The 13,973-nt window shown below is 39.5% G+C and overlaps 1 protein-coding gene across 3 annotated transcripts in view; it reads right to left on the bottom strand.

The window, feature by feature from the left end:
- ASAP1 (ArfGAP with SH3 domain, ankyrin repeat and PH domain 1) overlaps positions 1 to 13,973 on the bottom strand; it is a 145,658-nt gene that overhangs the window by 10,389 nt on the left and 121,296 nt on the right. For all 3 annotated transcript variants that reach the window (XM_083865935.1, XM_083865936.1, XM_083865937.1), the window contains 3 exons: positions 6,225 to 6,386; positions 3,291 to 3,357; positions 1,206 to 1,264 (listed from right to left, as the gene is read on the bottom strand). In XM_083865935.1, coding sequence (XP_083722061.1) covers positions 1,206 to 1,264; positions 3,291 to 3,357; positions 6,225 to 6,386 — 288 coding nt within the window. The remainder of the gene's footprint in view (positions 1 to 1,205; positions 1,265 to 3,290; positions 3,358 to 6,224; positions 6,387 to 13,973) is intronic.

The raw sequence follows: 13,973 nt of genomic DNA, 5'->3' as shown, positions 1-13,973 counted from the left end.
CCAAACCCATCTGCAGTTTCCATTAAAGAAAGTGTATAATTACTATAAGATGTCTCATTTTAAAAAGTCTTTGTTCATCCCTGTATATGGCTCTGTGTCCTAGGCTTACCTCACAGCAAATGTGAACACACTGATCATTCACATGGGTTTGAGATGTAAGCAAATGATATGAAAAACCCTGATAACAGCCCTTATCAAAGTGCTTTGATTTGGCCGTTCTTAAATTTTCACCTAAATAATTTTAAATCAAGGAAGTGTTGACTTCCTTCACAGTGCCACCCTAGCGCATCATTGGTGTCTCTTTCAAAAGCTAAAATGTCAAAATAATTATAATTTATTTAAAGTTGAAAATTTACATTTGCTTTTACTGTTAAAAATGACTTGCACTCTCAATTTCAGGCATCTGGCTTTTTGGACAAGCAGCATTTCCTGATCTTTGGGCTCTACTGTGATCATCCACTCATATAGATGTAACATATTTTTGATGGATTCTGCATTCAGATGGAATAGTCTGAAGTAGTTCTATTTTATAGTCAACTGCTGCAACAACTCAAATAAAGGAAATAAAACCTGCTGTGTGAGTTTAAAGATATGAGAAAAGAACATTTCTAAAAGAAAGGTGCTCCCTAGGATGATGGTCTCAGTGAGTTTGTCACTTATACATAAATGAGCATGTAACAGTAGCTGATTCTTTCCAAAGTAGCTGCACTGACCACAACCCTGACTGCCAGAACATGGCACAGATACAGCTTGCTCCAAGCTATCAAGAAATTGGACTTGGAGATATTAGGGTGACAAAAACCCCCAAAACCTATGAGAGTGGTTTAGAATAGAAACAGAAGGCCAGAGAAGTTATCCTTGGAGAGACTCAAAATGTGATTGGACATGGCCTTGAGCAACCTGCCCTTATGGCAGAAAGCTGGCCCTGCTCCAAGTGCTGGACTGGATCACAAAACCTCCTAAGGTCTCTTCTGCCTTCAATCAGTTCATGATTTATTTTCCCCCTTCCTAGGTGTATAATTTTCAGTTTAATAAAAGCCTTCCCCATCATCCAAAATCCTTTCAGTTTTCTGAAGCTTTCATGGTTCCTGGCCTTTTAGAAATAAAATTTCTGCTGAAAAGATCCATATATTTAAAACAAGTATCTACTTTCACCCACATTTAAAAGGTGCTATTATGAGAATAGACACAAAGAAATCTCTTACCTTTCTGAGGTAGTTTGGGAAGAACTCGAGGGCCAAGTGCAGTCTTTGCAGACCCAGTGCTAAATCAACAGATGGGAATTATTACTGCTTACAACTGTTATAAAATATACTTATTTCTCACTTTCCCCCTTTACACATACATAAGTTAAAAAATCCCCCCAAAAATTCCACATTTATTTTGCCCCTTTTGTATAATCACTTTGTCTGTGAATAAATCCCAAAACTCAAAGCATTTAAGAATTAGCTGGCTTTTTTTTCAGAGAAAAAGACATACAAACTCTACACAACTTCAATGGTACGGGGCAGATATATTCTATGAGCTATGGTACATGTGGAATGTACTCTGAAAATAGGTGAAGCTGAAAGACCAACTCTGTGGGAAGATCTTGAGCCTTTAGAAAAATTCGTTCTTCAAAATAATTATACTAAAACATACAAAACATAATCCATGCTTTATGTCAGTGAAATTTTCCAGGACTGAGCCTAAGCCTTGTAGCCTCCTGCACATGTATGATATTGTATCACACACACACTCTGCTGCAGGAGGAGACAAGGTCTCTGCTACTCCCAGGAAATGCTGTTGATTGTGGGAAAACAACATGCTTTACTCTGTCAACCCATGTTACACCTATGTTAGCTATTCCCATCCAAGTTTTTCCTCTAAAACCACATCTGTGTCACTTTTATAGAAAAGGAATGTGGAAAAAGAGAAGAAAGTAAATTGATTTAAGGCATAGAAAGCTAGCAATACATAAAAATCAGTATCTGTTCAAAATAATGACTCAAAAAACCCAAGAAATAAAGTAAAATGAGTGAGAAAGCTGCCAGTTTATGTTCAACAGAGCAGAGACTCTTCTGCATCAACTGCCTTGATTCTGGAATTGCTTGTCTCTGCAGCCAATGTTTCAAACAAGCATGATGAAACAATTTTAATTTCTAGCTGCTTTTTAAATAGCAAAAATACGTCATGGCATGAAACTGAAAGAACATCCAAGCTCAATCTTGATTCAATAAATTATAGAATCATAGAGTATCCTGAATTGGAAGGGGCCCACCAAGATCATCAAAGCCCAGCAACTACCTCGTCTTCTCTCTAATACCACGGAGTACAAGGACCACACTTTCATCCTTGTCTGACAAGAATCTAGGATGGACCAGCTCTCTCTGCTATGGAACACTACCACTTTTTCCCTGAATACCCAGTGCCAGCTGGATGGATTCAGCAAACGTGGGAAGCCAGCTGTGCAACCACGAACAGGTCCCCCGCTTGTCCTGACAAGGCACATCACAGTCTGGGGGTGTCCAGAAACTCTTCCTACACATCTTCTGCTGTGCCCTGTCTGAGGTTACACATCCATCCCCAGCCACAGCCCATCCCACACACTCGTGGTCATGGAAGGCTGTGTGCCTGAGGCAGGTGCTTATTGGAATTGCCATGCTCTGAACCTCAGGACTTGGAATCACAGCACAGACAGAGGAGCAGCAAACTCTAAGTGACAGCAATGTATGGCTTGTCCTTGCTGCTCCAACTATGGAAAAAGACACTTGTAATGGACAGAGCTCATGAACTACGAGCTAAAAGCAGTTTGTGTTACTGCAGAGTGCATGGCAGCACAGAAGCCTGACAGAGTGGAAAACAGCTAAACACTGAGATGAACTCTCTCTCTCTTACAGATGCCACCCTGTACCCAGAGTGACATTGCTGCTACAGGCAGGACACCTCACACTGGAGCAGATCAAATGAAATGCCAGGAGACATGAAAATGAAACTTTTGTCCTGCTGGACTGTGGCGTGAGGCAGCATTCCCCAGCTGGGAGAGCACTTCTGTAGGAGCAGCAGATAGATTTGGGGACAGGCCATTCTGTCCATCCTGCTCAAAGGGTGGATTGTGCATGGACAGCCAGGAACAAAGCGTAGGAGGCTCAGTGCAGCCAAAGTATTTGCATGCTAGTAAGGCATGCAGAAAACTAATGAAGAAACATAGCTAGGATTTTATTTCCTATGAAAGGCTTTTCTTTTCTAATTTACAAATCAGTTGTATTTATTTAAATTTTCATCTTTGCCTTCATATATGCAGATTTTACCTTGACTGCTGAGACATCCCCTCAAACTTGTTTGCAGCCTTAGTTGAAGGTGGGCCTAAATCATTACCTGAGGTGAAAAAAACAACAATTTGTGAAAAAAGAAATCATTAGCATAACTGAAATATGATCAGCAGAGGGTGCAATTTAAAGCAAAACATGTGATACTCTATGCATCTTCTATACAACACATCTAAAAGATTATTTATAAATTTATTATTTATTAATAATTTTGCAGCTGAAAAAGCAGGAGAGACAAAATAATCCAAGATGACCTTCCATATAACACATTTTAAAACAACTCACTGGTAGCTCTCATCTCCTGGCAAGGGAAGACTGAATGACATTGCTGTAGGGCATTTGTTTTGAAATAGTGTTTCAATTTTCTCTGTATAGGAGGAGATACAGCAGGCCAGTATCAGATAAATTTATCACAGATGTTTGCATTTTGCACTGTGAGGCACGTCTTTTTGAAACCACCACCAATGTGATTCACATAACATTAAATTTCTAAGGATTGGTATTTTATCCTATGTAAAGAATAGCCTTTACTGACTTAGTGACTAAGTTTGTCTGTTCCCATAATTTGCACTTTAGCCATTGGTAAAGAAAAGATCCTGGGTATACAGAATTCTGTCAAAAGGTAGCAAAATCCAAACCCAAGTGCTTCAGACTCCTTCAGCAGAAAGCTTCTCTTCATTAGCAATCACCATTTTCAAGATATAATGACACCAACTCATTTGGTTTAGTGCCCTTTCATGCCCCTTTGCCTCTCCTTTTACAGCATGTCTTAATCTCAGAACCAGCTTCAACAACCATTAGTAAATTTTGTCACTGAAAGAGATGCAAAGTGACATTTCATGGTCCAAGAACACAAAATACTTCTCATTCAAAAGAATGACACATTTTTCTAAATACCATTCTTGGCGCATTGATGTCTAAATGAAACAGCAGAAAAGGCTCGTGCTGTGCCTTGCTAAAAATATGTTTGTGTTTAAAAGAGGTGCAAAAATGGAACTAAGGTAAAACAGCAAACATATAGATCCTATGGATAAAGGAAGGAAAAAATATCTCATGGTTGCTATGGAAATACAAAATAATCTAAATGACATTTTTAGAAAATCTTTGAATAGTAACTCAATTTGCTTAGACATAAACTAAGTATTGCTCTGCTTGAAACTACAATTAATGCACAGATTAGAAGACAAATGCTGAAATTCAACATAGCAAAAAATACAACAACAGAGAAGAAAGCTTCTGAAAGGAAAAGCAGTGAACATCTGACAATATCCTTAAGCAAAAAACACAAAGGCAGATACAAGAAACTCCCTATTTTATAAACACAAAATTTAATACTTGCTTAAAAATCCAAATGGACTTTGAAACAACCTTTTGTACAGATCTCAGCTAAAAAAATGGGGAGAAGAGGCCCTTCCTCCCTCCACTGAAGTTCAGCTTGCCCTGAAAAGCAGTGAAGAGACAGGAAAAGCAATATTCTTTGGTCCTGCTCTGACAAGGTGCTTTACTGCTACAGGCTTCTTCATCTTCAGCTGCACACCTGCATCTTTCCTATATTTTCTTCTTCCTTTATCTGTTGCCTAAGGCATTTAAGGAAAAGTTGGCACCTGCTTAGCATCTAATCCTATTACACCTTTCATCCTACTAGTGCTACATCATACAGTATTCTAGCATATAGTACTTTCTGTGCTCTTTTGGACTTAAATATTTGGGATTTTTTTACATATTTAAAGTTCAAGCTCTTCAAAATGTCTTTACTACCTCTGTAAAAGCACAGGGCTGTAAGACTCCAGAAGACAGGAAACATTTTTTTCCATATCTCAGACCTCTGAGAAGTAGAGAACTGAAAAGATTCCATTATTTTTATTGCTTGAGAAAAAGTCTTTGCTTTTAATTGGATTCTATACTTTTCTTCATATTGAATCCAGATTAAATCACACATGAGGTCTCCATGATTTACTACACTTAATTTGCTGAAAAAAATGGTGCTTTGAGGCTAGCAATTTTTTTTTTATTTTAGACTAGTAATTGTGTGTTTGTACTAGAATAGAGAGGATTCTCTTAAGGTACAAGTAGTTTATGGATGATGCACCTATGTAAGCACTGGATTCCAGTTTAAAAAAAATTACAGATTTATGGAAATCCTGCCACTGAGACTAAAATCACAGAAAATTACACGGGCCTGAGATTTATAGTTACCAAGAGAACCAGACTGCATAGGGCAATGTTTATTCAAAAGAGGAAGAATCTGAGTAGTCTGGAAAACAGTTTCCAAAAAGCATCTGTCAGAAAGGTATCCTGGTAAAAAAAAAAGGCAGTTTCTGTGTAACTTCTTCTGGTAGCAGGATACAAACCTATCAGTCTTTGTGTATGTACAGACAACATCACAAAAGCCAACATCACATATTAAGACAACACATTCCCACCAGCAAGGTGTGAACACTTGACAGGAGAGGCGTGGCCCAGAGCCCAAGGAAAGACTCCTGTGGCAGTTGTGAGACCTGCACAGACACAGTGGGGTCTGAGGCCCCAGAGCTGCATCCCTGCACTGGCTCCTGAGCTGGGCACAGCAGCAGCAGCAGCAGGAGGGGCAGAGGCAAAGGCAGAGGAGAGCAGTGGCTGAGGGGCTGGGGTGAGGGCAGAGCCTGGGCAGCTACGGCAGAGACAGGGAGGCACTGGAGGAGATTGGATTGGGCCCCAGGGGAGCGTGGAGGATTTTCAGCTTTCTCAAGTGAGACTCGGCTGCAGCAGCCTGGAAGGCAGAGTGACAGAAGATGGAACTGCTGATTTATCTGAGCTGACGTTGCATCAAGCTGCAATCATTGGAAAGCAAGCACCAGGTAAAAAGAAACCAAAGATCATATATCAGCCATCATAAAGGTTTTCCCCTGCCCTTTTGTTTTGCATTTCAAAACTCACCCCAAGGAATTGGGCCCTTATTCTGGGGTCCATGAGGTAGTGGGCTTGGTGGGTCAGAGAGGGTTCTTTTGTGTCCTGGGGGTGGGGGAGGTGGTCTCTTCTTGGAAAGAGTGGAGCTGCCACTAGAGGTTTGAGTGCTTAGAGGGAGGGTTGAAGGTGGGCCTGCAAAATAACAAACAACCTTCTTACAAATACATGTGCATAAACGTCAAAGCAGCACCGAAAAATTCACAGTCAGACCCACAGTGAAGTGCAGCAAAAGACTAAAATAAAAAGACAAGCCATGCCAAAACACTGTTCAGATTAAACGACACGTCCACCGCATTTTTAACCATCTCAGCTGTGGGAATATAAGCAACTTGACAATAGAACGACATGTGTACTTGTGTTTAAAAAATACAGGATTAATCACGCCAAGATTTCTAATTTTAGGCATTGTTAAAAAAAAAAAAAAGGCAGCATGAAATATTAAAATTAAGTAATATTTAGCACATGGGATTGATATTGCTGTTAATTTATACCAGAATGAAAGTGCTTTCTATATGCTCTAATATGCAGGAAGGTTTTTTAGACCTCCAGACCATCTCATAAAAATTTTGTTAATAAACTGGAAGGAGGAAAGAAATACAAATACGCCTACAAATTTTCCTTTCACTTTCAAAATAGGACTTTTAGCTTGAGAAGATTTTCTGTAATTCTTTTTTCTGTAGATCAAATACATCAAAATATTCCAAAAGCAATGCAAATTGTTGTACATAAAATAAACATCAGAGAAGTCCTTTCTGGGACTGAGATTAGATATTTCATGGTAGCATTGCTTATAAAAGCCTTTGCAGTTACCCTTAAATACTTTAATTTCCTTCTGATTTAATGCTGGCACAAGTATTATTCAACACAATGCATGTTTTACACAAAATGGGGACAGATACAGCTTGAAAGACAAAATAACCCAGTGGGAAGACTGAGATTTTCCTAATCAGCTCCACCACTGACCTTCACAAAGGTCTCTAACCAGAAGCTCAAGGCAGCAGAGCAGGGCATGAGGGGAGCACTGCTGGAGTTCAGCTGCCACCACCACCCTCAGAAATGACTCCTCACACTTTCTGCAGTTCTGCATTAGCTAGAACAGCTCCAGGGGATTGGTTCTTGGGGTGGTTTTTGTTAGTTTGTGGGTTTCTTGGTTTTGTCTTTGGTTACTCTAGCCAACAACTAAGGCATCACTGCAGTCTTCACTTGCAGGAAGTTTTACATGTCAAACAGCTTTGTCATCAGTCCGGAGAAACGCAGAAAATTGACACAAAACTTTAAAAGCAAAGTCTATTTATACTTGAAATTTCAAGTCTACTGTCAGTCTATTTTTTAGCACTGTAGAACCAACTTGCCTATTTTTGAAAAGCTACCTTGAGCAGTATTTGAGACAAAACCTTCATTTAGTTACTTGACATATATCTTACCATGCAGCAAACAAAACTTAAACTGTCTTCTTCAAAAATATTTGTGAATGTTCTCTGTAAGTAGACTGGAAATGACCAATACCTGCACTCCTTCCAAAATTATTACATATTATAGAAATATTGAAATCAGTGAAAAATAATTGTTAAAATTCCATAGATGAAATGTTTAACAGTGACAAAAGTAACTTTGAAGATTCTATAGGCATGAATCTGTCAGATATTTTCAGCAGGTGACCTCCCTCTGTCTTATAAACAGAAAAATTTAATAGAACTGCCCCTAATGAGTCAATAATTCAATCTATTCTCTTCCAGATTCAATCCTGGAAGGCCTTCTGCTGTGCAGAATTTCTCAACCACAAGCCCAGAAGATATTTTGGGCCTGGCTTAATTAATTGGTTGCTTTTGTAAATCAAATTATATATTTTGCAATTGTTCCTCTCAATTTACTTCCAAGTTCACAAAATCATCAATTGACAAGTCAAATTCCAGTGCATTTAATGATTGTTCCCCAGTTTGCATCCTCTCACCCTTTTTCATTTTAATTTCTTCCTTAAGCTTAAGTAAGCAAGATAACTTAAACTGTACATTGAGATGTTTCTGAAAGCAAGACCAACTTTCCACATTCTAAATTTTGACTGGTGATCCCTTAAACTCCTGCAAGTCACCGATTCTTTCTTTCAGAAATGTGAATCAAAAGCTGTTTTGATTTATGATGTAACGCGAATGCGCCTAGGAATGACAAGGGGACAGGAACAGGCACCATCCGCTGGTACCAGTAAGGTTATTCTTAAAGCACGGAGCAGCAACAGCCGCGTTGTCCGAGCAGCAATTTGTCCCTTGTGGCGACACTGGGACCTTTCCCAGGGTGACAACACCCGATGGGAGGGTCCCACCGCCCCCTGGCGGCGGCTGCGCGCACTGCACCCCCCCCCCCCCCCGCACAAACCACCCAAAAATGGCTCAGAACAGAAAACACCGGGAGGAAGGGCATTGAAATGGTATTGTGAGCTTATTGCCAAAATTCAGCTTCGGACATGAAGTGAAATCAGTACTTTAAATGGCCAATAAGAGGAAGAAATCTTTGCCACAAAATTAAACTAGTATAATTTAAAAAAAAACCTTAATTATGTTATATGGGCATGCTTTAGATTTCACATTAGTTATATGTATCCAGACATTACTGAGAATGAGAAAAAAAAAAAACAAACCCCTCACAGCTTTCAGAAGTTCACATGGCATACAAATGTGATGGGGAAAAGGTGTTTAAGGTATTACAAATCATACTTTCAGACTCCTAGCATTTGTTTCTGCATTAAACTCACAGAAGGAATAAATATGAATACTAAAGTAATACACTAATGATTACAAGATTATGGCTGAAATACAAAATAACTTAGGCTCAAATACAAACAAAATAAAGAAAACTTCAAAATATAATTTCAGAAAGAGGTATAGAATGACATCACACTTTGAATAAAGAAAACATGGGGAAAGTTCTTGAATCAAAATCATTTTATGGAAGCAACTGGTGAAATAATACAAGACCTGATTACGTATGAACTGTCTGTACAATTATTATAAAATACCCTGTATCACAGAATCACTTAGGCTGGGAAAGACCTTTGAGATCACTAAGTCAGACACTGCCAAGTCCTCCCCTAAACCACATCTCTGCACCTTTGGGATTTTCTTGAGGAATATCCTGGACTCCTTCTAGACTGTCTCCCAGGGGACTCTTGTCAGCCAGGCTCCTAAACAGGCCAAAGTCTGTCCGCTGGAGGTCTGAGGTGGCAGCTCTGCTGATCCCCCTTGTCCAAGAATTTGTAATCCCTGTGCCTCAGATGACCTGCATCACCCACAAGTCCTTCTCTCTTTGTGAACAGCAGGTCCAGCAGGTGCCGTCCCTTGCTGGCTCCCTCACCAGCTGAGTAGGGAAGTTCTCTTCCACTCCCTCCAGACATATCCTAGACATTCCTGCCCCAGCAGAACAAGGGCCAGCAACTGTGAGACACCTTCCCCAGCTGCTTACAGGGTATCTCATCTGCCTCTCCATCCTGGGTGGGTGGTCTCTAACAAATTCCCACCAGGATTTCAGCCTGTTGGCCTTTTTCTGGTTCCTACCACCAAACATTCGACCCTACTGCCACCATTGTTCAGCTCAGACACTCAAAACAGTCCCTAACACACAGGGCTGCCCCTCTGCCTCCTTCTGAAGGGTTTACAGCCATCCATCACAGCCCTCCAGCTCTGTGAGTCATCCCAAAAATGATGGCAGCTGCAGTTTTCCTGCTGCCCAGTGGCTTCCAGCCCCCCCTGTTTGTTGCCTGTGCTGTGTGCAGGGGTGTAGATGCATTTCACTTGGGATATCGATCCTGAAACCTTTTTTGGGGGGGAAGCTCTAATTTCTACAAGATTGTTTGGAGGCATTTCCATGCCTTATGTCTTTGCTGTCACTTCCCCACTGCACTGAGACACCAGCCCAAAGGACCTTACTGGCACACACATTCCCTCAAACACTGGTGTGCTGCCACCAGGGTTACCTTGAGCAAGCCTAGTTTTGTCCCTTTCCCCTTTCAAATCTAGTTTAAAGCTCCTGCAATGTGCACTGATAACTCAGTGGCAGACACCATAGTTCCCTGGTCAGGCTGGCAGAGTTACAGCCCCTTCCTGCATGCCATTCAATGCAAATTCCCTGCTCACTCGCACTGTTCACGGTGCTCTCCAAGAAGTTCTTACCACACGTCTGGGCTCAGCCCTGTTGCCCCTGGCCCTGCCCATGTCCCCTCAGCTGCTGTGCTGTCCTGTCAGCTGCTGTGGCTCCTGCAACAACACAATTTGTCACTGCTCTGGGAATCCCTCCAGTGCTGGGACCAGGGCTGCTCACCTCAGTGAGCCTGTGTGTATACACACACATACACATAAATACAAATGTGTGTGCAAAACCAACAGCTCAAAACAATTCCTGTGTGATATTTTTAATTATACAAGGCTTGGCCAGGTATCTTTGAGCAGTAATCAGAGCAGTTACTACATTAAAGGTATTTTGTGATTTTAACCAGGCAGCAATTGAGCCAGTCATTTCCTCTCCAATAGATGGCTTAATCATGATTTCTCACATAGTTGAGAAGTCCACATTTTGTAAAGGACATTTTCCTAACACAGATTAAAAACCAAAAAACCAGAAAGAAAACCCCAACAAACTTGATCTAGAATTTTTTCCTTTTGCTTCTGTCGGGCTTTCTTTTCCCCAGTTACTGGGAAGCAAATGCTTACAGTACTAACCGTTGTTGTGTTTTATCACTTTTTCATATTACCAAGATCAGGCTTTCATGGGTAAATAGATCAAATAATCTCAAAATTATTGTACTAAGGTAAATAACTGGGTAAGGTGTGCAATTAATGCATTGTCCTTTAGGGTTTGTGTAGTTTAGTGTAGTAAAAATTCATTTGTGTCCTTCTGAAACCATGCAGAGCTGCTGCCACCGAACCAAGAAATGATGGGTTTAGAGTGTAAAATCTTCACATGTGCAATTGTTTTTAACACTTAATGAGATGGGGGAAAAAACAGAATTCCAGCTAATGGTAGAATGGACACTGCAAAGGAAGGTAACTTACATTAAAAACAGTATTTTCATTAACAAGTGTTGCTATCCTTATTTTTAAATTTCTCATGAGTGACTTAATGAACAGATATTACTAAAAGTCTTTTCAATTTGTCTTACTTCAGATATGTTTTTGGTACTGAAGAGCATAATTAAAGACAAAATGATCATGATCACTCTGAATAAGAAAGCTAAGAATATAAATTGATTCAACATTAGCATTGGAAGTACATTAGATAATTAATGCTTAAATAAAGGTTCAGTTTAAAAAGAAAAAAAGTAAAAGTTATACTAAAGAATTTTGTATTTTGGGTTGATTCAGAAATAGAAGAGCCCATGAAACCAAGTTGTCAGCTAGTCTTCCTTTCCTATTATGGTATTAAAAGATACAAAGTCTTAGTGGGATAAGTAGCATTATTTAATCAAAATGTTCAACATATTTATAAGAATATTTTTTTAATGTGCAAATATATGCAAGAGAAGCACAGAATCCTGCAAGCATTCAGAATAAACAGGATGACCGCAAAGGCTGAGGTAATGGAAATGAGAACAAATACATTTGTGCTATCAATTAAGAACTTCAGTTACAAATAAGTAGAGACTGTGTAATGCCTGCTACGCCACAGTATGATACAATCAGGAAAAAAAATAGCACCAAAGGATTCTTTGATATGCCTTTCCAGTAGAAACAGCAAATTTTACTACTGTCCCGACACCTGCAGCCAGTTGTATTTCAGAAAGCTGATTTAAACAGCAAAGGTACAAAGAAGAGTTAGTGTGATGAAAGGATAACTTGAACCCCAGGAGAATGAAAATATTATAAAATCAGATAAGGTAAAATATGCTTGGTTTGTTTAGTGTAACACCCCAGACATGGAGACCTGTACGATTTCCATCCAGGCAGTGCCTTGACACAGCCACCAGCCACAGAAAAACACCAAAGCTGAAGGGCAATGTTGGTACATGCCCAAAGTAACTTAGCAAACTCAAGAAGATTCCTAATCCTGGGTGCAGTGCAGTCAGACAACTTCTAGAAGTTACTAGTAAATTCAAATAAACTAATTTGGTTAGAAATGGAGTCTAACCCAGTGAAGGAGCAGATGATGTGACTGTGTCTGCAGCAGCAGTGGACTGGAACCACAAAGGAAGTGTCTTTGGGTTTAGGTTCCTCACGTTAGAGCTGAGACAGAGTGTAAACTATATAACCTTGTAAGTGCTGAAGATCCAAACTTAACTTCATGATACACAATTTCTCCCTGACCTCCATGTTCATCTGGGATAAACAGGTAGAACCATTAAAACAACTGGCTTTCAGCTAAAGTGAAGGTAACCTGGATTAGACTGCCTAGCACTCCTCCAAAGCTAGTTAGCCAAACTACCCTCACACTGGATTTGCAATGAAAGTTGTGCAAAATTTTATTTAGCTATTGTGGCAAGTCATGCAACTACTTAAATATTGATTTTTATTTTTTTTAAGGCTTTTTGTAAAACAATAAGCAGAAGACCTGTTAGATGTCTGGAGCCATAGTACAGGTATAAGCTGAAAAGAGCAATAAAAAATATGATTTTGAGAATATTACAGGCTTAAGATTGGACTAAGAACACAAGCAGGTTGAACCTGAATAAGCTTAGATAAACTATTGAAAAAGACAAAGTGTTTGGCTCAGGCAGCCACTGCACTTATTCTGTACTTTTCATTTTGTTAGGATTAACTACATCTATAGCTCAAATAGCAGCAAGTAAGATGTATCCACAAATGAGACAGTGTGGAGTAAAATACATGAAGGTTCCAGCATTTTTAGGAGTATTTTGAAGAAGTTATCAAATGAAAAATCTGGATATGAGTTATAATGATGTATGAAGAAATTTAAAACAACCCCATAACACCTCCTCTAACTATTGTACCTACAAAATTATTTTTAGCCAGCATGTCCACTGAAAACCATGAGCAAGAGTGATGTGCCTTATGTAAACTCCTTTAAACTTCCCTCCTCTCCCCAGCACAAGTTCAGAGGATGGTTTCCTGACCACTGTGGCCCCTCAGGAACACCACAGAACATCACTGGGCAAAGAAACAGAGGGCAACAGGGAGGGGGTTTTCTTAAAAATAAAACATGTTTTGGAAAGACAGTTTCATCTGCATGTCCCAAAGGATGAAAATCCATGAAAATTAAAAACTGTCTTCCTCCTTCCAAAATGCAGATGCACCTGCTATCCATTTCCTGCAGACTCCAAGTCCTAGCAGGGGCCCATGCTATTTTCCAGGGCCTCACAGCAGCACAGGGACGAAGATCAGATTATGTTTTCAGACAGAAGGTAAGCTTAAATTTAAATACAGATTCAGTGCTTTTGTTACTCTTGCTGTTTAGGGAGCTTAGTGAAAAAAGTAACACTATGTTTTCATATAATCTTAAACACAAGATATTAAAATGAACTTTTTAAATAAAAACACACATCTGACAAGAAAGTTTCTGTAAACTTCAATGTAAGAGATATACTCTATTACTACTCATCCAAAAGAGAAGAAAGATTCTACAGGTTTATGTTTTCTTACACAAAAAAATTGACTCTATTTCAAAATTCAGATGTGTCAACAGTATCTTATGGAAGTGGAGAGTCTCTGCTTCATCTTCTTTTAAATAATCTGAGAGCTGGAAGAGGGGAGATAACAAGGAACAGCACAGTTTAAAATG

This window comes from Zosterops lateralis, assembly GCF_965231275.1.
Source record: "Zosterops lateralis genome assembly, chromosome: 1".
Taxonomy (NCBI): Eukaryota; Metazoa; Chordata; class Aves; order Passeriformes; family Zosteropidae; genus Zosterops; species Zosterops lateralis.
This window is presented reverse-complemented; position numbering and strand designations above follow the sequence as displayed.